The sequence below is a fragment of the Notothenia rossii genome, assembly GCF_949606895.1.
Source record: "Notothenia rossii genome assembly, chromosome: 4".
Taxonomy (NCBI): domain Eukaryota; kingdom Metazoa; phylum Chordata; class Actinopteri; order Perciformes; family Nototheniidae; genus Notothenia; species Notothenia rossii.
The window spans coordinates 75082063-75110035 of NC_136902.1; the positions used below are offsets into that span (position 1 = coordinate 75082063).

Sequence of the window (27973 nt, forward strand, 5' to 3'; positions counted from 1 at the left end):
ATCAACAGTGCGGGCTCCTGTAGATTAAAGTGAACGGAAACAAAACTGTGGCGTTAACCAATCAGATTTTGAGTTGGCGACAACGGGCCAGCTAGCAGGCGTACGATGACGTTAGCACGTGCACGTCTTTTGATTGGATACGCACTATTGAGAGGCAGAGCTATGCAGGGGTGGACTGGGACAAAAATTCAGCCCTGGCATTTTCTGTCCAGACCAGCCTCATTTTCAGCGGACACTACATAGAAGTCCACTAAACTTGCGGCATCTTCTCTCATGCATACTACAAAGGAGAGTCATATTCCATGATAGCAGTTAACAAATGAAGCACTTAACTATGAACTCAAGGACTAAAGTTGACAGCTATATCAATCAATCTTTATTCATTATAGTGTCAAATCACAACAGAAGTTATGTCATGACTAGGGGTGGGACGAGACTAACGGGAAGAACCCTTATGCTACCCTTTCAGTTTTTAGTCTGTGACTGTGAAAATCTTTTGGTGTAAGCCCAGTATTAGTTAAAACCAGACTCGGACAATAATAACAAAAAAATATCCTGACAAATAATCTAAACAGAAACATATTACAGACAGTAGCAGCATTAGAGCTGAAACTCACTCACTCATTATGAAACCATAAATAGAGAATTGGAAAAAAATATATATATATACTGTAGCTGTGTGAAAAGTCTAAGACATGGGTTACAGGTCTGAATAGATATGCATTCTCATATACGTCTATGTGCACAAGTATGTATTGCTCTATACTTCCTCGTCCACAGCCAGCCAGCTCCACTCCTCACCAAATTCGTGACCTGAAAGAAACAGCAAACAGAACTTGTACTCAGTATCTGTGTACTGACAAATATATGTAGCCATGTAGCCTTTTTGTGACGTAGTGACACTTAGTCAACAAATGTATCTGTCATGAAGGATGACTTAAGTCTCAAAAGAGCCCTAAGGCCTACCTGCATAACTGTTAATTGAACTTAAAAGATATGCAGATGTTTGAAATTAAAACCATCAATATGAAAATCTTCAGCCAGGAAATAGTCATAATCAAACCTTTTGTTTCAATCTGAGACAAAACAAGTTGCATAATAAACTCACAAAGTCAAGACGAAGCTTTCAGATATGATCTATGACTCAAGCATCAAGAAGAACTTCTAGCAGGTCAGGAAAACCTGTTTGACAGGAGATAATGGTAGCAGAGAATATAAAGAGACATTTATGAATTACCAATTGTCATTTTATCACACATATAGTATGTTTCTTCACATAAACCTTTAAACATAACCTTTAAACATACACATATTGCATTCCTCTCACCACATGAAATAAGCTCAGGAACCTAAAAGTGGCCCAGTGAATGATGGAGGAGACAAAGCAGGTCCTCAAAAGGGGACAGAGGGAAAACAACTCCTTAGGCTCTCATATATAGGGTGGTCCACCTAAAAGAGACATGGAAACATTATTAAGTCTCTCATCATCACAAATCAAGTATGAATTCATATAACATTATAAGACACATGACATACTCAACAAATCATAGACTTCTCAAAAAGTGGTGAAGTGGAGGCAGTAAGGGAGCGAATCCTTGAAAATGGACGAAGGGGGAACAACTCCTCAAGCTCTCACATGTCAAGTGGTCAACCTGAGAGGGAATCGGATACATTATTAAGTCTCTAATCATCACAAATTCAGTATGATTTCATAAAACATAACAAATGATAAACTCACCATACTAGAGGAGACTCAACAGCCAAACTTTGGTGCAGTGAAGGTAGAGAGTGGAGGCAGAGAGAGAGCAAGTCCTCGAACATGGACGGAGGGGGAACAACTCCTCAAGCTCTCACATGTCAAGTGGTCAACCTGAGAGGGAATTGGATACATTATTAAGTCTGAAAAATAAATAAAATGTTTTCCTCTGTCCCGCACCTAGAGTTGAAAACTTTTGGGATGTGCGTTTCTTTCAAAACTTTTTAAAAATGATGAAGTATGAATTTATACAACATTAAAAAATACATGATAAACTTACCAAATTCTAACAATGGTCCTAAATGAGAGAACAAGTCCACATATAGAACAGAGGGAGAACGACTCCTCAAATATATCAGAACAACCTGTAATGGAGAATAATTGATAATTTAGTGTACATGATCACACCATTAAGGATCAACACATAAGCACAATACAACTTCTGAAAAGCATCATTAAAATGACAAATAATGAATTACTACATCCATAATGTGTGATGTGTGATAATAACAATAATATTAAATAGTTCTCGCCTTATCAGTGGAGCAGCTTTTTAAGCAGCTCACTCTTCTCTGCAAGTCTGTCTATCACAGAGTCAGAGTCCAAGGACATGAGGATGTCTTTCTCTGTGGCCATCAACATAAATGCCTCCAATTTATCAGATGAGAGGGTGCTTCTGAGTCTGTTTTTAATAAACTTCAAAATTGAAAATGTGCGCTCACAAGCCACCTGTGTGAGGGATAATGTAAGCAGGTATTTATAAGCAAGGCCTAGGACAGGGTATGCATCTGTTAGCATGTTGAAACGGCGAAGTATCTGGTAGCAGCACAGAGGGCATTCTTTGCAGGAGCAACAGCTTATGGGAGTTATCTCAACCTCTTCTGTGTTGTCCTCCTCACCACCTGATCCATCTTCTACTGTTCTTGCTTTGTACTCTGCCAATGGGGATGCCTTCAGCCTGTTCCACTGGAGTGCAAAGCTTTTCAACTCGGCCTGCATATTTTCCTTGGTTGCCCTGCTGTCAAATCCTTGCAAGCACTTGCTTAAGTCTTGAAGGGCAGACTGGGGAAGAGCACTGGTGCAGAGCTGAGGGAAGTTTCTGGGATCCAGACATGCCAAGTCAGCATATAGATTGCCGTGTGTTAAAAAGCGCCTATGAATGGCTTCAATTGCTGTGTCCATGATCCGGTTATGCACATTCACCTCATAGGATTTTTCTGCATCATCCAGGGTCTCATCCTGAGCCATCTCTCCAGGCAAGACTTTCTTCATCCTCCTCCTCTTTTGTGGCAGTGTTGCCTCCACTTCAATGTCCGTGTCATCTCTCTCTTGGATTTCTGTGTTTGTCCAGTTGACAAATGTGTCTGCTGCTTTTTTTACAGATTCAAAATCTCTTCCCAAGCTTTTCAGCATATCCTGTGTCGATGCCACCATTCTGTGAGCAGAGAGGATGTCCAATCCTGCCGTCTGAAGGTATTTAGACAATGGAGAGGTATGTTCAAATATGCGGAGGAAGATTTGAGCCGTCAAGATCGTCTCATACTTGAGCAATGACTGCATATCCTCTGGCCATGACACGGATACATGGTTTCACTGTTGCCTGTTTCTGTATAGCTGATAATGTCAACAGCACATCAACGTACAGAACCATCTTCCGGTTTTCCAAAGAAGCCAAACACCTTCTTCAGGGCCTCATGCTTGGCCCACCAGCGTGTCTCGCCAATAGGAGCAAGGCGTCTACGTCTCTTGTTTCGGCCTGACTCTTCCCACACATTCATCCTTTTATATGACTCTTTGATGAATACCGCAATGCCATTGAGGAGCGCAAACAGGGACCCACTCTCAATAACAATCTGGGTTGTGTTTGCAAGCACCAGATTTAGTACATGTGCGTAGCACCATACATGCACCTGGTTTGGAGATTGTGCAGACAATAGTGAGGAGAATCCTTTGTATTGGCCTTGCATGTTTGATGCCCCATCAGTCGCATTTCCAATGCACATGGTCTTGCTGAGGCCCATTTTGTCCAGAACTTCTGACAGCATGTTGACAAAGGCCTGTCCAGTGGATGAACTGCACTTCAGCACTGCAACAAGCCTCTCATGAACAACATCACTAACATACCTCATAATTATAGAGCATTGATCCTGAGAGGTGATGTCCTGTGTTGTGTCCAGCTGCACTGAAAACATTCCTGCTTTCTTGATATCACTGGAGATGTTTTCTTGAATCAGATGGTGAATTGCATCTATCATTGAGTTGACTGTGGTTTTGGAGAGTAAAGTTACAAGAGAGCCTCTGCCTCTCGTGCCACCAGACAAATGCAACTTTTTGCTGTTCTCAATGCAGCTGTCCAGGTGCTCTTTTAAACAGAAATCATACTTCCCCAGTAGAAGTATGAGTTCCAAGAAATTACCATGATCAACTGTGTGATCTTCCAGAGTATATGCTGCCTCATTTTCTGACCTCCTGTATGCAAGCCCCCTCTTCCCAAGAACCTTGATGATATCTATGATGCGCTCCAAAACCTGTCGTCTCTTTCTGACCTGCTCTCTGTGCGCCGACATCTGACTGCCACCAAACACACTGCTGATATCAGCACTGGCGGATTTCAAGAGGTAAGCTTCAGCACAGTTTCTGTGTCCACTGCTTCTCTCATGCTCCTCTGTGCGCTGGTGTATATGCCTCCAATCTGACATTCCACTGATGAACAGACTGCTATCAGTTCTCTTACCGAATGCCATGCAGATGAAACAATACAGCATGTGACGCTCTGAACAGTATGTCAGCCACCTTCTAATGGTGCCGTCTCTGCTACAGAACACTTTCTGCACCACTGGATTGCTACTTTTTTGCTGAGGATGGTCATTTAAAAATGACTGGAGATTTCTCTGATCAGGTTGTGAAAACAAATCTGTTATTTGACTGGCACACTCATAGCTCTCAACAGCTGTTTCCCTCTCAGGTGATCCTGTCTTTGGGCTGACACACTCCTCACTCTCTCCAGCCTTTTCCCTCTCAGGTGATCCTGTCTTTGGGCTGACATACTCCTCACTCTCTACAGCCTTTTCCCTCTCAGGTGGTGCAGTCTTTGGGCTGCCTGAATTGGTCTGGCTCTCTCCCTGAACTGACCAGCTGGACTTGCCCTGAACCTGTCTGGGCTGGACATAGGGAAAGCATTTATCATTAGATGGGGAAATAACTCAAAACTACAGAATAATGTACAAGATAAAAGATTAGTTCATATTGAACGAAACGTTCGCGAGCGTAACAACACTAGTGGCTTTGCCATGTTTTCATTATGACACTTAGTGTTTTCCAATGCAAAAAAGTCAGATCTTCGTGACAATACCTGAAAATGCTCAAGACAGCACTATACACAGCCATTTGAAAACTACAGTAAAAGTAACACATTTACAAAGAAATTAAAGTTACACACAAATTATGAAATAGTTATCACCTCAGTAAACAATAAATGAATTGAAAGATTACAATAAATTCAATGGCAAATATTGCAAATTAATCTAATTATTTCCTATAGGTTTACTTATATTTTTTGCTAAAATTCAAAGTATCTCATCTGTATTTACAATACAGCTTGATTCTGCAGCTTCATCTCTACTTACAGCTCGTTGGTCCATGTGAACGTTTAATGTTGCTATGGCTACAAGAAACCGCTGACGTTAGCAGCTCTTAGCTAGCCTAGCTAAATCATCTGAACAATAAAAACCCATAATATCACAATTCGGCATATTTAAACAAAATCAACCACAACTACCAACATTCACAGCCCTTCAACTCTGGGCTAATATGTTGTCACAAGTAGGACTATGCAGTTAATTAGGTCACATCACATTCAATGTAACAACGTTTTCTACTTTTTTTTTGGACATGTCTCAAAAATGTAGCCTAGCCAGCCCAGGCTAACGTTACTTACGATGTATGCCTCCACTCGCTCGTCTCCCGGCGCAGAAGCACCTGCTGGGGCGGTGACCACGGCATCAAATAGGTCCGTCAATTTAGAATATTTAGCAGCCTCCACCTCCAGAGACTTCAGCTTTTTAAGTCGCAGTTTTTCAGCACCACCCGGGCGTTTCTTCTGCTTATCCATTTTCAGCTCAGCAGCAGGCAGTCCGTCCCGCGACTCCCACCCATGCCATGAGGTCCCGCCCCACCCTGGTTTGTGTTGTGATTGACAGCACTGTCAGGGCTCTCTGAGCTTATCAGCTCATGATTGATTGACAATAACAAACAATAGACCAATAATATGTGTCGATGCTGGCAACACACTGCTAGCCCTCTGTAGCCAATTGGCCGGCCCAATTGGAGGGAATTTAGAGGGAAAAAAACGAAAAGAAAAAAAAAACATTGCGGACCGGCCCACATTGGGTCAACGGCCCACCGGGACGATGCCCGGTATGCCAGATGGCCAGTCCACCCCTGGAGCTATGTAGAGCTAGCAAACTGAACTTGAATTTGAACGAGCTAATTTGTGTAGATTTCTACAAGCTGTTTTTTTTCAACCCACAATGGCTGAAGGAGGAGAAGAGATCGATTTGGTCGCAGATATAATTACAACGCCATTTTCAAGACAAACTTTTCAAGAAAAGCTAGACATCGTGAGAAGAGAACGGCCAACCCCGACGCTAGCGAGCCTATCACAGCGGGGGAAAGGGTTTGTCCGCCACTTTCAAATCACTAACTACGAGCGGTACCCCTGGCTCACAGCCTCCGAGAGGCACTGCAAATTGTACTGCTGGGAATGCCTGCTATTTGCAACTGATCGATTTGGTGTTTGGAGCCACACTGGATTTGCAAACTTGAGTTGTCTAACCAAGGCAGCAACGAGACACCAAAGCACGGCTGGGCACTTACAAGCAATGGTGCTTTTGAAAACCTTTGGGGACACCCGAGTGGATCTACAGCTCAACGAACAAGTGCGCCGGGAAACGGAGCTCCACAACAAAAGGGTGAACAAAAATAGGGAAATATTGAAAAGACTGATTGATTGTGTCCTGTTTTTGGGTAAACAGGAACTTTCATTTAGGGGACACGATGAAAACGCCGAGTCCAGAAACAGAGGAAACTACGTGGAGCTTCTTTCTTTGCTTGCTGAGAACAACACAGACTTGCATTACCACCTGTCCACAAACAAAGTGTTTACTGGGACGTCAGGCAAAATACAAAACGACCTGATTTATGCTATTGCTGAAGTGATGGGAGAAGAGATCAAAATGGAGATTAAAAAAGCACCCTTTGTCGCTGTTATGGTGGACGAAACGACAGACGTGGGTAATGTAGCACAACTGGCACTTGTCCTGCGTTATGTGACGGACACAGGTGTCAAGGAGCGGTTTGTCAGATTTGAAGATGTTACAAGCGGCAAGCGAGCTGATGACATTGCCGCTCTTATTTTCCGTTTCATGGAGGAATATGAATGTAGTCTGGATAAAGTTGTGGCACAGTGTTATGATGGCGCAGCGGTCATGGCATCTGGACTAAACGGGGTGCAGGCTAAAGTTAAGGAGAGGGCACCTATGGCCTTATTCATTCACTGCTATGCACATCGACTACATTTAGTACTGACTCAAGGGGCCTCAAAGCTTAAAGAATGCAAGGTCTTTTTTGCCAGCCTCAATGGCCTTGCAGCATTTTTCTCCAGATCCCCTAAGCGCACGCAACTGCTGGATGACATTTGCAAGCGTCGTCTTCCTAATGTTGCACCAACGCGGTGGCAATATACATCGAGATTGGTCAATGCAGTCTTTGAGAAGAGAGTTTCCCTAAAGGAGGTGTTTGACCACATACTGGAACATCATGAGGAGTATGATGGGGATACTATGCTTAGCGCTGATGGATTTAATGCACGTCTGGATGATTTTGAGTTTTGTTTTTTGCTTGAAACATTCAATGGGATTTTTAAGCATTCAGATGTGCTCTTTGGAATACTACAGAAACAAACATTGGATGTACAATTCTGTCTGACGAGGGTGAACGAGTTTTGTGACACAATTGAGCGAGAGAGGTGACAGTTTCGTCAGATCTACGAGGACACAGCGCGCATCTCAAGTGGTCCGAGCGCACGCAGAGGCCCACGTACAGCACAAGGAGACCTTCGCGCATACTACCAACAACTCCACAGCAATATTCTGGACAACATTCTTTGCCAGATACGGAGTAGGTTTCAAGACCACGAAAAATTAATGTTTCTCTCCCTCCTGGACCCCCAGCACTTTCAGACCTACCGGAAAAAATTCCCGCATACAGCCTTAGCCAAATTAACACAGAGTCACGGAACACTGTTCGATCTGTCCCGGCTAAAAACAGAACTGACTGTAATGTATGCCATGACTGATTTTGAAGGGAAAAGTCCCATTGATCTCCTTGATTTCCTTAAGCAGAAAAATCTGAGTGAGAGCATGGGGCAGCTTTACACATTGGCATGTGTGGCAGTGACTATCCCTGTGTCCACTGCTTCTGTCGAGCGGTCATTCTCGGCCTTAAAGCGAATTAAAACTTATGCCAGAAATTCTACTGGACAGACTAGGCTTTCATCATTAGCCTTCATGTCTATAGAAAATGACTTATTGGTGGAACTGAAACGCACAGATAAACTGTACAACAGAGTCATTGAAGTCTTCTTGAGGAAAGAAAGGAGGATGGATTTTGTATTCAAATAATCAGTTGTTTTGGTGAGTACAAAGCATTTTATTTTTTATTTTATTTTAATATATTTTTGTCATTTTATGTCGTTAATATTAAATCAATATTAACGAATTAATATATATGTAATTAAAATGACAAATATATAAAAAATAAATGTTTGATGCTTCTGCAAGAGATATAGAGATGTGTGTAGCGCACTGGCTCAGCTGTGCAGTAAAAGTACTCAAGGAGACTTGTTGAATTGTTTTGGTTTAACCTTTATCAAAGTGGACATTCAGTGCTAGGAATACACTTTCACCACTGTCGCAAATATATCCTCATGAACAAATGCAAATTATTTGTTTGTTTTCTTTTATTTTCAGTGAATAGTTTGTGTCTTTATCGTCACGTTTCTTAAATGAAACTGCTTTGGGTGCGACAATGCGCTGTTTAGTGAACAAACTTGGTTTGGTGGACTTAATAAAACTTTGTAGACTAATGCCTTAAAAGCCCCTTTTATTTTTAAGTTTTGACCATATCCAAGCGATCTTAAAGCTGGTAGTTTAACACTCTTAATTGTAAATGCGGATATATTGATTATAAATGCTTCGGAAATATTAATATAACTCTGTTGTACTTGACTATGTTAAGGTGATGCAACACCCGGTTATACTGCGTTTCTGTCTAAATGTATAGTTTCTAGAGCCATGGCGTCATAATGATGGTATTAAGAGGTGGAATAATTCAGGTAGGACTGTGTAGGACATCACTGAAGGCCTAGGTGTGAAATGCACGGCCCGCCACTGGATATTTACCTTGTTCATTAAAAATAAAAAATATAAAATATATATATTTTTTTGTATGTGGGAAGAGGTGGGGCGACGCCCCTAGCGCCCCTACGGGCCGGCCGCCACTGCTATGCAAGCTACAGTATCATGCACATACCAAACAATATAGCATACCCCAATTCCAATAAGATTTACATTGTTGTTTCATGTTACAGACTAGTCAAATGCCAGCAAACTCACACACACACACACACACACACACACACACACACACACACACACACACACACACACACACACACACACACACACACACACACACACACACACACACACACACACACACACACACACACACACACACAGGTCATTATGTTCCCCAGAGAAAGGGTTCTTGCTAAAATGTATAACATATGTATTTGAATAATTGTTGTACTTGTACTAACCCTGTTCAGTGAACCAATTGTTTAGTAAATAGCAATACAATTCCAAAGTAGTTGTGAATGGTCTGATCAGCAGTAACATTGAATTCTCAGGAGTTGAACACACGACTACTGTGGCTGATTTCACTTTTTTTTCCAACCCAAGGGACAATAGGTGATTGATTCAGTTGCCTGTATGTGTATTCAGCAGTGATGGTTTAATAACGTTTTAAAGATTACCAAACTGTTTTAAATAAACAGTACAGAACCAGGTCCATCCGTTTTATGTCCTTAATACAGTCAAAACAGTGGCATCTGCTGGGAAACACTGGATCCTATGTCTGGGATCACATTAAAACAGACAGCTTGTTAAATCATTTCACAACTGTCATCTTTAATATTTAACTCAATAGCTTGAATATTTCATGTTTGGATCCATTTGCTTTTAGTTTCCCATAACGTTAATATTTAAAATATTATTAACCCAACTGAAGCATTGTAAATAAAAACATTTTGATTGAATGTAGAGTAATATAATGCTGTTACAAATTGCTAATATTGTGTATACTCTACAGTATTTATGATCCAAAGAAAATGTAAAAAAAACACAAGAAATAAGGACATACATTACAACGTTTTCCTACAATATGTGATTATACACTAACGTTGGATTATAAGGAATAACTCTAACGGACCGTCCACACAGCAGCGTTAAAAAAATCTTCCAACGCTTCTGCCCATTGACTTTGAATGGGGTGACGTCACTTTGCCTCGCTTTTTTCCGAACTGCATTGTGGGGAAGCAAAGCGAAGATTTCCAGGATTTCCAGGATTTAAAAGTTGAGCAATGTTCAACTTTTGAAGCTGAGGTGGAAGCATCAGCCAATCAAATCCTGTTTATGCAAGTATGACAGTACAAGCGCTAGCCAATCAAACCGCGTGCAAGCTGGGAGAGCCAGACCGCAGTTCATTTTTCTATATTCCTGAAAATGGAGGAGAAATGTGTTACGGCCCGTCCACACAGCAGCGTTAAAAAAATATTGAAAATCTTGGAGGTGGGCGTTTCTGAAAGCTTGGGGATTTTTTGCGAGCAACGCGACCAACAACCAATCACATGAATCTTCCTCCCCCGACATACAAAGCAAAAAACCCCGGGGATTTTATGCGAGCAATATATATATAAACTCCCCAAACAGGCGAAAACCTACCAGTTTCACCCACTGTCTCTGCCACCTCCCTCCATGCCTGGTGCCTCCGGTTTGTATCCCGGTAAATAGTAACTGGTCGTAAAGAACCGGGTGATTTGCTACCGTAATTTCTCGTTTGGAATATGAGGAAATGTCTCTCCCAGTTTACACGTGGTTTGATTGGCTAGCGCTTGTACTGTCAGATTTGCATAAATGGGATTTGATTGGCTGACGCTTCCACCTCAGCTTCAAAAGTTGAACATTGCTCAAATTTTTGAATCCTGAAAATCCTTGAAATCTTCGCTTTGCTTCCCCACAATGCAGTTCGGCGAAAAGCGAGGCAAAGTGACGTCACCCCATTCAAAGTGAATGGGCAGAAGCGTTGGAAGATTTTTTTAATGCTGCTGTGTAGACGGGCCGTTATTGCGGTAGCAAATCACCCGGTTCTTTATGACCATTCGCTAATAACTTACCGGGATACAAACCGGAGGAACCAGGCATGGAGGGAGGTGGCAGAGACAGTGGGTGAAACTGGTAGGTTTTCGCCTGTTTGGGGATTTTATATCCAGTTTACTTCATTTAAACATTGCTAGCAAGCATAGACAGTATCTTTAGCCAGCGGGGTTTTTTGCTTTGTATGTCGGGGGCGGGATATTCATGTGATTGGTTGTTGCTCGCGTTGCTCGCAAAACATTTCCAAGCTTTCAGACACGCCCACCTCCAAGATTTTCAAGATTTTTTTAATGCTGCTGTGTGGACGGGCCGTCAGGCTGTTTGTTTTGGAGGATACATTTGAATATAGTTTAAAGGGTTCGTGGTGGTATTTTCCCCAGCAAATGTTTTTTTGAGTTTTGTTCTGGCCTGAAGATAATAATATAACATTTTGGGAAGAAAATACAGAATAGCAAACTAAAACTGGAGGCCAAAATAGCAAATATCTCCACAGCCACGGTGAACTTCCCAGGAGAGCTGACATAAGCAGGGATAAAAGTGATCCAGACGGCACAGAATATCAACATGCTGAATGTTATCAGTTTGGCTTCATTAAAGCTGTCTGGTAGCTTTCTAGCAAAAAAAGCAAGTACAAAACACAAGAGAGCAAGTAGTCCGATATAACTTAACACAGCCCAGAATCCAACAGCTGAACCCAAGGCACACTCGAGAATAATCTTTTCTTTATAATATTTCATGTTCTTATTTGGGAATGGAGGATTCATTATCAGCCAAAGAATACAAATCACAACTTGAATGAGAGTGAAACTCAGAACACTGAGTCTCTGCTGGGCAGGTCCAAACCACTTCATCATATTACTGCCTGGAAGTGTAGCCCTGAAGGCCATTAGCACCACTATTGTTTTCCCCAGAACACAAGAGATACAGAGGACAAAAGTGATGCCGAATGCTGTGTGTCGCAGCATGCAGGACCACTGAGAGGGCCGGCCGATGAAGGTCAGAGAACAAAGGAAACACAGAGTCAAGGAGAAGAGCAGCAGGAAGCTCAGCTCAGAGTTGTTGGCCCTCACAATAGGAGTCTCTTTGTGAGTCAAAATAATGACTGATGTCAGAAGAGATAGAAAAACGCCAACACAGCCAAATCCAGTTAAAAGTGCTCCCATGATTTCTTTGTAAGACAGGTATTCAGTCAATTTCGGAAGACACTTGTCTTTATTTTCATTTGGCCAAAACTCATTAGGACAGATCAAACAATCAGGGGAATCTGTGAAAGAGAAATACAATCATTACACTAAAATAAGAAATAATCAAACAATAAAATGTAAAAATATTATATTATATGAAAACATATACATTTATTGTTGCTCTTTCATATACCCCCGATTCAAAACACATGAAAATATTCAATTGCAATTTATTTACTCACTTGTCTCATTACTTATTGTTCCCTCAGGGCACTCAAAACAGTCAAAGCAACACACAGGCTTCAACTTATTCATGGCCTTACGAGTCCCTGGTGGGCATGGTTCTCTGCAGACAGACCTTACGACCTGAAAAAGTAAAATCCGGCATGTAAAACCCACAAATGAAACAAAATGTTTTTGTATATCATGGACATATAGTTCATTAAGTTCTTATAAAGTATAAGGAACACAATTAAATTAGCTTTTTTAAAGTACTTTGTACATTACATTTCAATTTAAATATTTATGATCAGTATTATAAGAACTTTTGTCTGTTATCTTGTGTGGGTTAGGACATATGTAATGTCTGCAATACAATGATATATGTGTTTTTAATCATCAAACAAATCTAAAGACTTTCTATCTATCTCACAGTTTGCATAATACAGTATGTGGGGACTAACACTCTGTTGACTTTACCTTATTCTTGTTTCCTCCCCAAACAATTGTTGTGTTCTTTTTTAGTTTGAACTTTTCCCCCTCTGGAAAAGAGGTATCATATTGACCGATATTTACAATATCCACAGAGCCGTCCTCTTTCATCTGCCAGTTAACTAATTCATACTGAGCAACTGAGTCTCCATTTTCATCAAAGAAAACCTTCGCTCCATTCTGTGTTGTGAAGTTCACGTACTTAATGTGTTCCAACACCTATAGAGGAAAAATTATCAATGTTTAGCAATCATAGACTTAACATTCAAATGGTACTTTAAAACTTTATGTATAATATTATATTTATGTATTTTTTTCATTTACCGCAAAACCAAGAATCACTCAAATAGTTATATTCAAATAAAAAACAAACTTACAAGCTTAGGCTCAACTTCATTCTTGTTTACACAGGGCTTTCTTGTGGTGGGATTTGAGCCATTTTTACATTGCAATAGTGCATGAAGGGCATATGCCACCAAGTACACAGCTTTGTACACATTATTCTCAGCCCTGAATTGTGTCACGTCTGTGTAGTCATTGGAGACAGTCCTGAGATCCTCTGTGCCAGTGCACATAGTAGAGATATTTGATGACGAGAAGGTGCAGTCAAAAAACATCTCCCACATTGCTTTAACTATAGCACTCTCTGGTTCATCCGCAGGTTTAAAGTTGAGCAAGAATTCAGCAAGACCTGGTATGGATGCCTGAGGCAGGGCAAAGCCCATTGCCCCCTGCAAAATGTTATTTCTCTTCACAGAAGCTAGGTCTACCTGTGTGATCCAAGCCTCACCACCTAGCCACTGCTTTCCAGTTATGTTATGTCCATCCATTTTTGACAGTAACGATTTGGTAAGAGACAAGGACATAAACAACAGGACCACATTTGACGAGGATGCCCTTATTGTCTTTGCAAAAGAATACACCTGCTTTCTTGAGTAACGCAATGTGTATTCAACACATATGCCCTCTTTTTTTGCTTCCTTAATGAGTTGAGCGGTTCCTTGTTCTGAGTACAAAGAGTTAGCGTAAATAATCCCAAACCAACGCCAGTTGAAATATTTCATGAGCTGCACAATACCAATGATTTGAAAGTGGTCACTTGGCACAGTTCTGAAGAACGAGGGGTACCGTCTTCTGTCACTCAAACAAGCACAGGTTGAAAGATGGCTTACCTTCAAAGCAAAAACAACAACAACATGTAAAATACAGCAAATAAGAATACAAATATTTTAAAGATGGAAATATATATATAAAGCAACAAATTGGACACTACAGTTGTATCTACTCACCTGTGGAATGGATAGTGGGCTTAGTATGCTGTTTATGTCTTCACTCACTCCTGAAGATGAATGGCCTAAGAGAGCCTGGATGTGACTTCTGCAGCCTTTTGAGTCGTCTCCATTTACAGCTTCTGCAGCTGCTTGTACCAGGTTTTCACTCCCACAGCCATTGAACAGCCTATAACCCAAACTAACTCCAGGAAGAAGCTTAGAATCTCTATTTATCTCTTCAACAGTGAAAATTACTGTTCTGGCAAATTTCAATTCCCTGGTATTCCACCTGAAAAGATAATTTTAAGTATTGGAACTTTACTATTAAAGAAGTTATTAAAGCTGAAACACACCAGACACACACATAACAGTTGCGATTTTCATAAATTGCATTCCATTTCTATTGATTATAATTGAAGCACTTACCGTGTGCAGTATGAATTTGGCAAAGCCTGGTAGCCATTATCATTCAGTTTGCGAGTACTGGTTATAGAAAACACTCCTCCTATAATGAGATCACCTTCTTTTGAAAACTCCATAAACCCTGTCTTCCCAATCAAGTTGCATGTTTGGTTTTCCGACATTGTCCTTGCCATCAGAGTGAATAAGATGATAGTGATCCAACCCATCATGAACCACCCTCCTCTTCACAAAAGCACATCTGACCTGGAAGCTGACCTTTATAGTTTTTCTTTACCACATGAGAAACATCAGCAGCCAATGCGAGCACAGTCTCAATTCTCCAAAGATTATTTTTGTTTTTCACTGCAGTTCAGAAACTAGTCTTGCTGATTGACAGATGATTGACAGTTACCTTTTTTAAGAAATAAACATTTTAACTATTAAATGTACTTTCTCTTTAGTACACTGTTGTGATGAAGAGTGAAAGAGAACTTAGCCAGAAGGCAAAGCTCCCAATCTACCGGTCCATCTTCATTCCTACTCTCACCTAAGATCATGAAGGGTGGGTTATGACCAAAATAACGTGATTGTGGATACAAGGGTCCAGTATGGGTTTCCCCTGGAGGGGCTGGCATCTCCCTTGGGAATAAGGGGAGGAGTTCAGTTGTAAAACGAAGCAAGTTGAGGTTATTCGGGCACCTAAGGTCACCACCTGGCCGCCTGCCTGAAAGGGTAGGGGGGAGACCAAGGGTCTGACCCAGGATCAGGTGGAGGGATTATTATTTTTTTATATACCCATAATCGGCCCACAGAGGGGACATTTACATTCTGCAATTGACCCATCGTTAGGAGCAAGCGGCAAACTCTGGGGCAGAGCCAGGAGGCCAATAAGGAAGTTGCACAAACTGTAGTTCATCTATTTGCCGATTTTTTCACGTGGCTGGGCCGCCACTGCCCCTTTAAGACACACCCCGCCCTTCTTTAGTCAGCTGGCCTTTCCATATAAGGAAAACGCTGCAGCTGTACGTAGTTCAGCATCTCCTGCTACACTTTAAATGCCCACTGATACCTCACCCAAATCAGCTGTGACTATTACGAGTGTGTCCTTGTTCCGGTCATCGTTGTCTGGCTGATAGGAGTGTATTCCCCCTATACGAGGTATGTGAAGCTGCTGTTAGGACTTGTAACATTCAGTGTACCACTAAAATTTTAACATGTGGCCTGTAAACGGCAGGCTTCTTGATTTGCCTGCCTTCTATGTTTTGCTCATAGACTAGTTTGTTGTATTGTGTACAAACTAGTGATTAATAAAGCTACAGCACCCTCCTTGTAACGACCCACCCTGTCCCACAAGGTTTAATACTGTCTCTGTGTTTATCCTTCTTCAGTGACGATCCTGGCCATACTGTGGAGTGGAGCATGTGGTTTGCTGGGCACTTTTTGCATGCAGCCAGGCCCGGACTGGCCATCGGGAGGACCGGGAGGTTTCCCGATGGCCTGGCCTGTTAAGTGGCCTGCTGGCCTGAGGAAAAAAATGTTATGTATATATTGCAGTGGCGAACCGTGTATCACAACTGGACCTTCTGTAGACACACACCCCCCGCCGCTGCCGCCGCTGCCGCCGCTGCCACCGCCCCTCCGCGGCATTCTAATGTCCGTTTTTTCACTGAATTGTCGTCTGGAAAAAGGTACTCACAACAATGACGCAACAACTTCATCTTCGCCTGTTGCACTTGTCATTTCAACGTTAACCCTCTGGAGTCCAAGGGTATTTTCTCGATTTTTAGATGTTTTCTTAAATCACCTTTTAAATGTATTTCTTCGAACATGGCACCCCATGTGTTCAATATCAAAATGTTCAGGACAATCTCTGGTATTGCTATATATGCAAATTACCCACCTTAGAGCACTGTGTGATGAGATAAGTAGCTCAAAAGCTTAACATTTGAAATCCGATTTTCGGGAAATCGTCAAAACTCTTGTGAAAACTATAGGTTACTTACGTAACCCCAGTTCTCAGAGTAACATGAAGTGAGATGTCTCACTATGGGATGCGCCTCATCGCGGAGCAAACAGAAGCATCAATCTCATTACGCCAATCCTGATTGGCTGGTGATCTTGACGTCAGCGTCAGGGAATCCACCCCCTATAAGTAGCTTGCGCTACGCCGCATGCGTCATTCAAAATAAGCACCTCTTCTCACTTCACCATAGCAAGGAGGGCCGTCTGGTGAGACATCTCACTTCATGTTATTCTGAGAACTGGGGTTACGTAAGTAACCTATAGTTCTCATTCATAACACTCCGTTCGATGTCTCACTATGGGATATTGTAGCTCCCGTATTGCCAGACGAGCTTATCTCAAAAGTCACCAAGACCAACCAGAACTTAACAGTTAGAGCTCTAACTCAGCAGGGGGCCCAGCACTGCATGGGCCACACTGGGAGCAGAGACGTCTAATCTGTAAAAGCGGACAAAAGTGAGCGGCGAGGACCAGCTCGCTGCTGCACAAATGTCTTGGATGGAAACACCCCTGAACAAAGCCCAGGATGTAGCCAGACCACGAGTCGAATGAGCACGCAAACCCGAAGGTGCCTGCAGACCCTGACTCGTGTAAGCCAAAGCAATTGCCTCCACAATCCAGTGAGAGAGCCGTTGCTTAGTAACAGGCTTGCCCTTCTGAGGGTTAGCCCAGGACACAAAGAGTTGGTCATTATGACGAAACTCTTTTGATCTGTCCATATAAGTGCGTAAAGCACGGACTGGACATAGCAAATTCGGCTGCTGTTCCCCGGAGGGACACAGCGGCGGAGGAAATACCTCAATGTCAAAGGGGGTACATGAACCAACCACCTTAGGTATAAAGGCAGGGTTGGGCTTCAGCAACACTCTCGTTAACCCTCGGGCGAACTGAGTGCATGAAGGATGTACAGATAGCGCATGAATGTCACTGACTCGCTTGGCGGATGCCAGGGCCAGTAACAGCACTGTCTTGAGTGACAGGTGCTTCATGTCAGCTTCTTCCAGGGGTTCAAATGGGGCTCGAGTGAGCCCATCTAAAACCACTGTCAAGTCCCATAAGGGCACCAGTGACCTGGAAACAGGAAGGAGCCTGCGAGCTCCCTTCATAAAACGGCAGACCAGAGGATGCTGGCCGGCCGTCTTACCCTCAAAACCCACATGGCATGCAGCAATAGCAGCCAGGTAGACTTCGATCGTGGAGAAAGCTCTGTGTTTATCAATTAGGTCCTGTAGAAATGATAAAATCACTCCCACAGGGCATTGAAAAGAGGTGTGCCCTTTTGAAGGCACCAGTCCTCAAACACCCTCAACTTACAGTCATAAAGAGACCTAGTGGAGGAAGCTCTTGCACTCTGAATAGTGTTTATCACCTTCTGCGGGAGACCCACTGCATTCAGATTATACCACTCACGGGCCAGGCCCATAGGGCCATGCGCTCCGGATGTGGGTGAAAGATCGTCCCCCCCGCCTGAGACAGTATGTCTCTGCGTAGGGGGAGCTGCCACGGCTGACCGCACAGCAGCTGATATATCTCCGCCAGCCAGTACATTGCAGGCCAGTGCGGAGCTATCAGGATCATTGTGTGGCGCTTTTCCCTCACTCTGGCCAGAGTTGGGGGTATCAGCGCCAGGGGTGGAAACGCGTACAGGAGGACCGGAGGCCAAATGTGCGCGAGCGCGTCCACGCCTAATGGTGCGTTTTGATCGCGCATTGAAAAGAAAAGCTGACAGGTGAGCATTTTCTTTTGATGCAAACGGATCTACCGCGGCTCGGCCGTAACGCACCCACAGCTGGCTCACAACCATTGGATGTAGAGTCCAGTCTGCATATGGTGGTACGCCTCTGGACAGTAAGTCTGCCCCGAGGTTCATCACACCCGGTACGTGCGTCGCTCTCAGAGAGAGGAGACGGCCGCAGCTCCACAAGATCAGTTTGCGTGCCAGCATGTGTAACTGGAGAGAGCGCAAACCCCCTTGTCGGTTTATATACGATGTTGTGGTCGTATTGTCCGTCCTCACGAGGACATGGTGTCCTCTGAGAAAAAGCAGAAAGCGTTTTAGGGTGAGGAACACCGCTAAAAGCTCCAGGTAATTTATGTGCGACCACTGGAGGTCTCTGCTCCAGAGACCCCTCACCGGGCGACCTTCGTAAATACCTCCCCAGCCTGTCAGACATGCGTCTGTAGTGACCACCTTCCGTGAAAGGACAGCACTCCGTTCCCTCCCCGTTTGGGAACAAGGAAATACTTGGAATAAAAGCCACTCTTAGTCCGCTCGGCGGGTATTATAGATATAGCCTTCTTTTCTAGAAGCGAGAGGATCTCTCTTTCTAGAATGTGGGCTGACTCCCCTCGGGCCTGTGAATACAGAACGCCGAGAAGCGAGGGGGGGTGACAGCGAATTGGAGTCTGTAGCCCCGTGTAACTGTCTTGAACACCCAAGCAGACGTTGTGAACATCTTCCACTGTTCGCTCCTTAGAGCTCCTTAGAGCCAGCGGAGATGTCACGTCTTTTGCCCTCTGAGTCTCTATTTGTTGTGTTATCCTCTAGTGTCTGAACACGGTGGTACCCCGATTTGACAGTCCCCACCGACACTGCGCATGCGCGTGACGGAGGTGCCTTCACAGCCCCAGTCGTCACTGCGCATGCGCGTGGCGGCGGTGCCTTCACAGACCCGTTCATTGTCCGCCTTTTGAGAGAGGCCGTAGCTGCTCTAAAAAGGGGAACAAATGGCGGGCTGTTTATTGGTTTTATTGTTTTTATTGTTTTCTCTTTCATTTTTCTGAGCTGCGCCCTCAGCCTGAGGCCTGGATGCGTCAGCGGAAAATGCTTTATCCGAGAAAACAGAACAATATTGTGACATGTGTTTTGGTGCTCTTGAGGATGGCGTTGAGGCATCTCTCGAGGCAGCGGGAACACATCTGGAGCTGGGGAACCTTCCAGCTCCGTCACCGAGGGAAGAAGAGGAGGCTGTCAGGCCGCCAGCTTCTTCTTCCTCGACTGCTGACCGAAATTCCGGGTTGGCTGCGCCTGGGCTGCAGCCGGAACCGGAGATTTCCTGGGCCAACTCGCCTCCGTCTCCTGCCTGGGCTGGGGACTCGGGGCGGGCCGTGACCTCTGCTGTTTCGGTACTTTAAACCGAGCAGCTGAGGTAGCTTGGGCGAAGGACTGTCACTGTGAAGGCAGCGGCTGGACCCTTCGAGGAAGACAGAGGTGGAGGGCCTCGTCTTCCTTCTTCTTGGACTCGCATCTCTTCTGCATAGAAGCGAGCGCAGATCCAAAAATCCCCTCGGGAACGATGGGCATGTCCAGCACATCCTCTCTTTCCCGGTCTGGGAGGTTGGTGAGGTTGAGCCATCTAGCTCTTTCCTGCACCACCATAATTCCCATTGCCTTTCCCGTGGCCTGGACGGCGCAGCGTTGAACGCGGAGACAGATGTCCGTGATCGCGGCTATCTCGTCCAGTACTGCCGGTCCAGGATTACTTGAAAGATCCTCGCAGAGCTCCTGTTGGTAAGCGGTTAGCAGCGTGGAAATGTTCAAAGCCCTGGCAGACAATGCTGCGGCTCTGTAGGACCGTTCAGTCATGGTTGACTGGAACCGGTCCGCCTTTGCCGGCAGCGTGGGGTTCCTGCTCGGTGTAGTCGCCATCCTCGGGAGGAGGTGAGCTGCCACCAGCGGTTCCATCGGCGGTATGCGGAGCAGGCGGAGCCTCTCCATACCGTCGCAGTCTAGGGAGGAGGCACCCTGGATTGGGGCCTTGTTGCTGAAGGGCCGGTCTCTCCACGAGACCGACACCTCATCCAACATCTCCGGGAAGACCGGCAGGAGTTGCCTCTTTGTCCTCGTTGCTTGGGGCAAATTTTTCCCCTCGTAACGGGACCTGGAGGTCTCCTTGGCCATTTCGGGCCATGGGATGTCTAGTCTGGCTGCGGCACGCTGACACACGGCCTGCAGGTCCATACTCAGACAGGGCGAAGCTGGTGTGCTATCGCCCGGGAGAGCAGCCATCGCTCCCGGCGTTGCAGCCTGAGCCGATGACATGAAGACGTTGTCTTCCTGCTCATCAGAGTCGGACAGGAGGAATCCAGAGGTTTCATCCTCTTCGTCCTCCGTATAGTCCAACTCCAGGACATCTTCTGTGGGCGAGACCATGGTGAGGTCCAGCCGGGGGCCCCAGCTTGGTATAGCGTGGGGCCCCGCTCGCATGTCCCTCGCTGCCACCGAGTCCCAGCCTGACACGGCGCGGGACTCCGGTTCTGCAGCTGCCACTACTGATGAGCCCCAGACCGACAGAGTGCGGGGCTCCATCTCTGTGGCGGACGCCCCCGTGTCTTGATTTCCGTCCGGTAAATCAGAGGACATGAGGGAGTCCTGACCCGACAAGCTAGCTTGGCGAGCTAACCGTCGGTGGAGGCTCTTCACGGTGAAACGGGCACAATGCCCGCATGAGCCGGGGTTGTCGATAGCCTCCTGGGCATGTTGCGGCCCGAGGCAGGACGAGCAGACCTGGTGTGCGTCTGTGTCCGAAATCTTCAACCCGCAGCCGCAGAGCCGAGCCTCCGATTCCCTGGCTCCTCTGGTGTGAGGGAGAGACGTGTCCATCTTGCTCGCCATTATGGCGACGTGGGAAGGACGCGCTCATAGCAGGTGCTTTGCTGAGAAAAGAGAATCACAACCTGTCGTTAATCCGGAGAAAAAGCGACGTTGTAGATTTTATTCTCAAAGAATATTAACTGGTGTGTTAATACCTTTTTTATCTTCTACTCCTCTGGTGTGAGAGAGAGAAAAAGAAAAAACGTCCTCGCTACCGTGGTGTCGGTAGTGAGGGAAGACAAACTAGCAACACGTGTGTTGCTAGCTTGAAAAAATCAAAACCTTACCTTTATTTCCGAAGAAAAAATGGCGAGGTCGATTTGCAATACTAACTGGTGTGTTAGTATTAACAGTCTTCTTGCAGAAGTATATATCGAAGTAGCCGGCGAGCGCCCGTCGACCGAAGTTAGCTTGGATAGCTTGGTTCCGTCTGTGGACTGTGTGAGCTAGCCCGGCTACCAATATAGAGATGTGCTCTGAAGCGAGAAGAGGTGTTTGAATGACGCATGCGGCGTAGCGCAAGATACTTATAGGGGGTGGATTCCCTGACGCTGACGTCAAGATCACCAGCCAATCAGGATTGGCGTAATGAGATTGATGCTTCTGTTTGCTCCGCGATGAGGTGCATCCCATAGTGAGACATCGAACGGAGTGTTATGAATGAGTTACAAACAAATTTACTCATGTGATCGAATTGTTTTGGTGTTTTAGATTTGGTTACCAAAGTCTTAGGATCACAAAAGTATTGAAATATGTGACTTACATTGTATATAAAGGTATAATGTAGTGTAATTCATGTCTAAAATTAAAATAAATTCATTCAAATTTTGAGTAAAACAGGTGTTTATCACTCTACTTTCACCACAGCAGGGACTGAGATACATTAGGACTGAATAATGACTTCATATTACATACCAAGGTTCATGTGATGTGTACAAATACAAATTGAGCATTCAAACTTTTTATTCAACCAACAATTTATTATACATATGTTTTTTATCAACCAACTATTTATATAAATATAAGAGACAGGAAAAACTCACTATTTACAATATTGAACATCAGAACTTTCAAACAACTCTTCATTATAAATGTCAAGACAGTGTCAAGGTCTTTATCTGTCTTCCAAAACAGTGGGTCTGGCTGCTGTGTAGGTGGGGGTGATGGTGCATGGACGGTACATCTCGTATCGCATCTGTCAAAGCCTGGGTTTCATAATAAATTGGAAGAAGAGCTGTCCTCTTCCCTCTCAGACAATTGTTTATCTGGGAGTGGAATTAAACTCAGCCAGCATGAGAGCGCGGCTCTCGCGGCAGCGAGTGGAGGAACTGACAGCTCTCCTCCGGTGTGTCACAACCCACACAGCCCTCTCCGTGACGCGGCTGCTCTGCGTTGGCGTCAGCTGGTCACGTGATGATACCCCTGGGTCTCTTCCAACAGGGGGACTCCAGAGGTGGTTCATTCGATGCAGAAGCCTGCTGTTTTTAACCTATTGGTTTATAAACTGCAGAGCTCGTGGAATTCCTCTGTCCCAGATATGCCTCCTACACAAGGTCATAATAAACCAAGAGCACCGTTATAACGCCTCGTGTGGACAGCATGCACACACCTCTCATCCCCTGGGCATGTACGCACCGCATGATGAGAGACGGAGTGAAAGGCAGCGTGTGGAAACTCCCTCGCAGCCCTTATTGCCTCATGGGCAGCGGCGGCGATGGCGTGGCTCGTCACCATGACGACCATTACGGCACATCACAGAGAAGCTTCTCCCCCATCAGTTCCATGGGATACAAGAAACACTCCTGTCATCCCAGGAACAGGGTCTTGCGCGGTTTTTACTCCGCTATTTTTCTAAATCTCGGAAAAGAACGGGGGAGTCGCCCCGTTGCTGTACAATCAATGTGTTGATTTGCACAGACAACAGGGCACGGCTATGGAAGCAGCCTACCTCAATCGCCAGGGAGGAGTACGATCTGCGCAGCTTCTGAACGCAGCCAGGCGGCAGCTGTTCTGGGCGCGCACACACGTTGCTCTCATCAGAGCAATGTATAATCCCGGCGAATTGAACAGAGGGGCTCGCAGAGCGCAGCAGCCATGTTATGCGAGGAGTACGGAGACTCAGACCTGTGTCACGCGCATTGGCGCCTCAGTGGGATTTGGCTTTGGTGTTACGCGCACTAAGCAAAGCCCCATTTGAACCTTTGGACCAGGTTCCCCTTAAATTGTTGTCAGCCAAAGTAGTATTACTTTTGGCTCTATCAGCAAAGAGGGTGAGTGATTTGTCTGCTCTTTCTGTGGCTCCGTCATGCCTCCGGATCTAAGGAGATGGCAGTTCAGCTGTTTTACGCCCTAACCCGGTCTTTATGCCAAAGGTCATCACAAGCTCTTTTAGAGTCGAGAGTGATCACCTTGGATGGCTTCTTTCCCCCTCCTCACAGGTCGGAGGAAGAAGCCGCGTCTCATCTCCTCTGTCTTGTGCGTGCGCTGTCCTGCTAGTGGCGCGCACGGCTGCCTTGCGCCATTCTAAGCGCCTGTTTGTGCATTATAGAGAGCGCTCGATCGGGCAGCCTCTGTCTGCACAACGGCTGTCACACTGGCTGTGTGAAGCTGTGTCACAGGCTTATGTCTCCTCTGGGGTGGATCCCCCAGATAACATCAATGCGTACTCCACCAGAGGAATGTCCTCCTCCACGACTTTGCACGGAGGAATGTCAGTGGAAGACATTTGCACTGCTGCATCTTGGTCTTCCCCCTGTTCATTTATTCAATTGTATTTGAGGGATGTCTCCCATTCCTCTCTGACACACCCTGTATGGAGTGTCTTGTCAGAGTGAGTGACGTCAGGGATCCAGCTGTGCGCCTCTCTCCTGCCTCTCGGTACGCGGAGAACGCGCCTTTTTCCCTCTTATGAGAGGGATGTTTCCTTTTTTTCCTCTGACACATTTTGTACGGAGTGTCTTGTCAGAGTGAGTGACGTCAGGGATCCAGCCGTGCGCTCTCCTGCCTGTCTGCACGCAGAGAGCTGCTGTTCCCCCTCTTTTTGTCACTGGGCAAAGTATGACCTTCGTCTCTACTTTTTCACAGTGGCATGTATGTATTGTTCCCAGCCTTCGTCTCCTCATGGAAAATATTCATGTTATGCTATATTCCAGGGACGGCGATGCGCCATTACGCATGGCGCAATAGGCATGGGTTATTATCTGAGCAGGTGTGTCTGTGCTTCTAGTACCTGGCGGACCCAGTAGGGCGCAGACTACATCATGCTTCGCCCTTAACCCAATAGCGATAGCCTTAGAGGGCAAAGCCATATACAAAATAGAACTGAAGTTACCTACTGTAACTCCATCTCTAAGTGCTGGGCCCCACTGGCTCCACAAATAGCTGAAGAAAAGTTATTTTTCCTATTTATACCGGAAGGGAGCCCGAGGGTGGGGCCCACCTTGCGGGTGGGCGTGGACTACAAGTGTTTCAGTGCTGCGCGGGTGCGCAGGGGATTACCCAATAGCGATGGCCTTAGAGGGCTTTGCCAATACTCATAGAAGCTGGAGTTACAGTAGGTAACTTCAGTTCTGTGTGTGTTCCCTCCTACCTGTTCCCTCCTACCTGTTTACTTGATTGTGTCCACCTGTTGCCCCTGTGTTTTCTCCTCCCTTCTCAACTGTCTCTTGTTCCGTAGATTAGTCTTGTGTGTATTTAAATTCTGTTTTTACTGTCTGTCATTGTTGGTTCGTCGTTTGTCTGTGACTGTGTTCACCCGGGAGTGTTCTGGTTTTTGACGATAGCCTTGAAATAAAGGATTTTTTCAGTGTTATCTGCGTTTGGGTCCTGCTTGCTTCACTCACCGTAACAGAATGAACCAACCAAGATGGACCCAGCAGACGATCCATTTGAGGTGGAACTCCACAAATGTACCTATTCTTTGGCTTTCTGCTATGGTAGGTGGAGGGGAGCGTCCAGTGTTGAGCAGAAAGAGGCTGCTCAGGCAGATGCGCACCAGATAGCAAAAGAGAAACCATGTCTTGTGAAATTCTTACTTGGCTGGATGATGGATATCCTCCCGACATGTGTTTCCCGGCCTGCTAGCCCCAGGCATGCTAGCCCCCTGCCTTCCAATTCCCAACCATACGTCTCGGCGCGTTCCGTCTGGAGTCAACCTCTGCTTCTTCCCCAGTTCATGCTCCTGTCCAGGAGCCGTTCTCTGGAACTCGTCTGGCTTTTGGAGGTTCACGAAGCCATAGTTCCGGCCCCAGCAGCCATGGTTCCAGCCTCAGTCCTGGCCCCCAGCAGCCATGGTTCCGGCCCTGGTGCTGGCCCCAGCAGCCATAGTCCCTCCTCTCTAGTGCCGCGGTCTTCACCCTGGAGCCCGGCCCCCTGAGAGCCGCGGTCTTCGCCCTCGAGCCCGGCCTCCTGAGTGCCGCGGCCTTCGCCCTCATGCTCGGCCCCCTGAGTTCGCCCGCTGTGGTCTTTGCCCCTCCATGGTCTCTGCCTGGCCCCCGGGCCGTCCGCCCGAGACCCCCTCCATGGTCTCTGGCTTGCCCCCGGGCCGTCCGCCCGAGACCCCCACCATGGACTCTGCCTTGCCCCATGGTTCCGGCCCCAGCAGCCATGGTTCCAGCCTCAGTCCTGGCCTCAGCAGCCATGGTTCCGGCCCTAGTGCCGGCCCCAGCAGCCATTGTCCCTCTTCTAGTGCCTCCTCTAGTCCCTTCCCTAGTCCCTTCCCTAGTCCCAACTCTAGTCCCTTCTCAAGAACCCTCTCTAGTCCCTTCTCGAGTCCCCTCTCGAGCCCCCTCTCCAGTTTCCTCTCAAGTCCCCTCTCAAGTCCCTACCCAATGTCCTGGTCCGTTGGAGGTTCCGCTGGGGGTCCTGCCAACTCCATGTCCTGTGCCGTTGGAGGTCCCGCAGACTGCTCTTCTGCCGGGGGTCCTGCCAACCCTGTGTCCTGTCCCGTAGGTGGTCCCGCAGACTGCTCTTCTGCCGGGGGTCCTGCCAACCCTGTGTCCTGTCCCGTTGGGGGTTCCGCCGACTACTCATCTGCCGGGGGTCCTGCCAACCCTATGTCCAACCCCTCCATGGTCTCTGGCTTGCCCCCGGGCCGTCCGCCAGAGACCCCCACCATGGACTCTGCCTTGCCCCCGGGCCGTCCGCCCAAGGCCCCCACCATGGTCTCTGCCTTGTCCCCGGGCCGTCCGCCCGAGATCCCTTCCGGGCCCTCCGTTGTGCTCCTGGGCTGTCAGCCTAGGCCCGTCCTCCTGACCCCCTCCACCCACCCTGGTGGTCCTAGTAACACGTACGCTCTCATTCAGTGCAACGGGCAGAGCATTCTATCAAGGATGTAGAATACCTTGGTTAAAGGATATTCTACCCAGAGACACCCTCTAACTAACCCTTCTAACACAGATACGATTCTCATTTATTCATTTTATATAAGTAGTTATATTCATACCACTTCAATCACATTAGTATGCTTGAAAAGTGACAGATGGTGTGACAAGTCACACCTCTCTCTACTTATGCTAATGAGCTAAGTCCCGCCTCCCTTTGTTCGAGGTGGATGTCACCTAGGTGTGAGATCCTTTGATGTGATGGGTGAGGTGTCATCACACGTAGGTGTGAAATGCCCCCCTTTGTAGCGCCTTTTGTTGTCTAATCCTTTGATGTGAGGGTTGAGGTGTTATAACAGGCAGGTGTGATTTCACACCGGCGTGTTATAAGCCTCTGATGTTAATCTAGGTGTTGATTAAGGCAGTCTCTTTGAAGTTTTGCATGAGACTGTCTTGCCCCCGTCCCCTCACAGCCCTTTGTTGTCTAATCTAATTATCCTTTGATGTCTGTCGTTTGATGTGAGGGTTGAGGTGTTATAACAGGCAGGTGTGATTTCACACCGGCGTGTTATAAGCCTCTGATGTTATTCTAGGTGTTGATTAAGGCAGTCTCTTTGAAGTTGTGCGTGAGACTGTCTCGCCCCCGTCCCCTCACACCCCCGGCCTCTCCCCCTTTTTCCACCCCTTCCTGTCACGTGCTATGAGGCCAGAAGAGTGTGGGGGTGGAGTTAGGTAAAAAAAAAAAAAATGCCTGCAGGGGGCTAGCATGCCTGGGGCTAGCAGGCCGGGAAACACATGTCGGGAGGATATCCATCATCCAGCCAAGTAAGAATTTCAAAAGTCTGTCCGTTTCGTTAACATTTGAATCACGAAATGGACGGAAATCTGTCCGTTTCGTTAACATTTGACTCACAAAATGGACAAGCAGGTAAAAACAGCAGAGTCACTGCTGTTAGGGTCTCAGACTCACAGGCACACACACATGCAGAGATCCAGGGCGATGCACATGGCTTTTTTACCCAGCAATAAGTCTCTGAAACCTGGGGAAAGTGCTGTGAATAGAGGCGTGGAGCAGGGCCAGAGAGGAGCCGGCTGCGAGACCCCACAGAGCGCACCCAGAGAGCTCCTCGCAGCACATGGCTCTTGCACCCAGACTGCACCCAGAGAACAGAATGCTTCACAGCCAGGAAAAGTGATTGAATCCTGGGTATACATGTT

The 27973-nt window shown here is 46.2% G+C and overlaps 2 protein-coding genes across 3 annotated transcripts; both read right to left on the reverse strand.

The window, feature by feature from the left end:
* Window positions 1–1129: 1129 nt before the first annotated feature.
* LOC307037469 (zinc finger MYM-type protein 1-like) lies at window positions 1130–5880 on the reverse strand. 2 transcript variants are annotated; one of them, XR_013807706.1, is made up of 5 exons: window positions 5694–5880; window positions 1739–1870; window positions 1537–1652; window positions 1328–1449; window positions 1130–1182 (listed from the first exon to the last, which is right to left on the reverse strand). XR_013807706.1 is itself a non-coding variant. In XM_079678354.1 (3 exons), the coding sequence occupies exons 1-2, from the start codon at window positions 5865–5867 to the stop codon at window positions 3391–3393; spliced, it is 1701 nt and encodes a 566-aa protein (XP_079534480.1). In that variant the 5' UTR covers window positions 5868–5880; the 3' UTR covers window positions 2052–2121; window positions 2290–3390. The 2 variants fall into 2 exon arrangements, 1 of the variants encoding a protein (XP_079534480.1); XM_079678354.1 differs by lacking the exons at window positions 1130–1182; window positions 1328–1449; window positions 1537–1652; window positions 1739–1870 and adding exons at window positions 2052–2121; window positions 2290–4917.
* A 5720-nt stretch (window positions 5881–11600) lies between these two features.
* LOC307034920 (extracellular calcium-sensing receptor-like) lies at window positions 11601–15000 on the reverse strand (the record flags this gene model as incomplete). The annotated part of the gene is made up of 6 exons (XM_079673844.1): window positions 11601–12514; window positions 12677–12800; window positions 13134–13364; window positions 13523–14317; window positions 14435–14705; window positions 14843–15000. 6 exons carry the CDS (start codon window positions 14998–15000, stop codon window positions 11601–11603), a joined length of 2493 nt encoding a protein of 830 aa, XP_079529970.1.
* Window positions 15001–27973: the final 12973 nt, after the last annotated feature.

What these genes read in the sequence shown, in the direction of transcription:
- LOC307037469 (XM_079678354.1), bottom strand. Translation starts at nt 5,867, where the DNA reads ATGGATAAGCAGAAGAAACGCCCGGGTGGTGCTGAAAAACTGCGACTT. An exon ending in AGCGAGTGGAGGCATACATC is followed by an intron (nt 4,918 to 5,693) that starts GTAAGTAACGTT and finishes CCCTATGTCCAG; the next exon opens with CCCAGACAGGTTCAGGGCAA.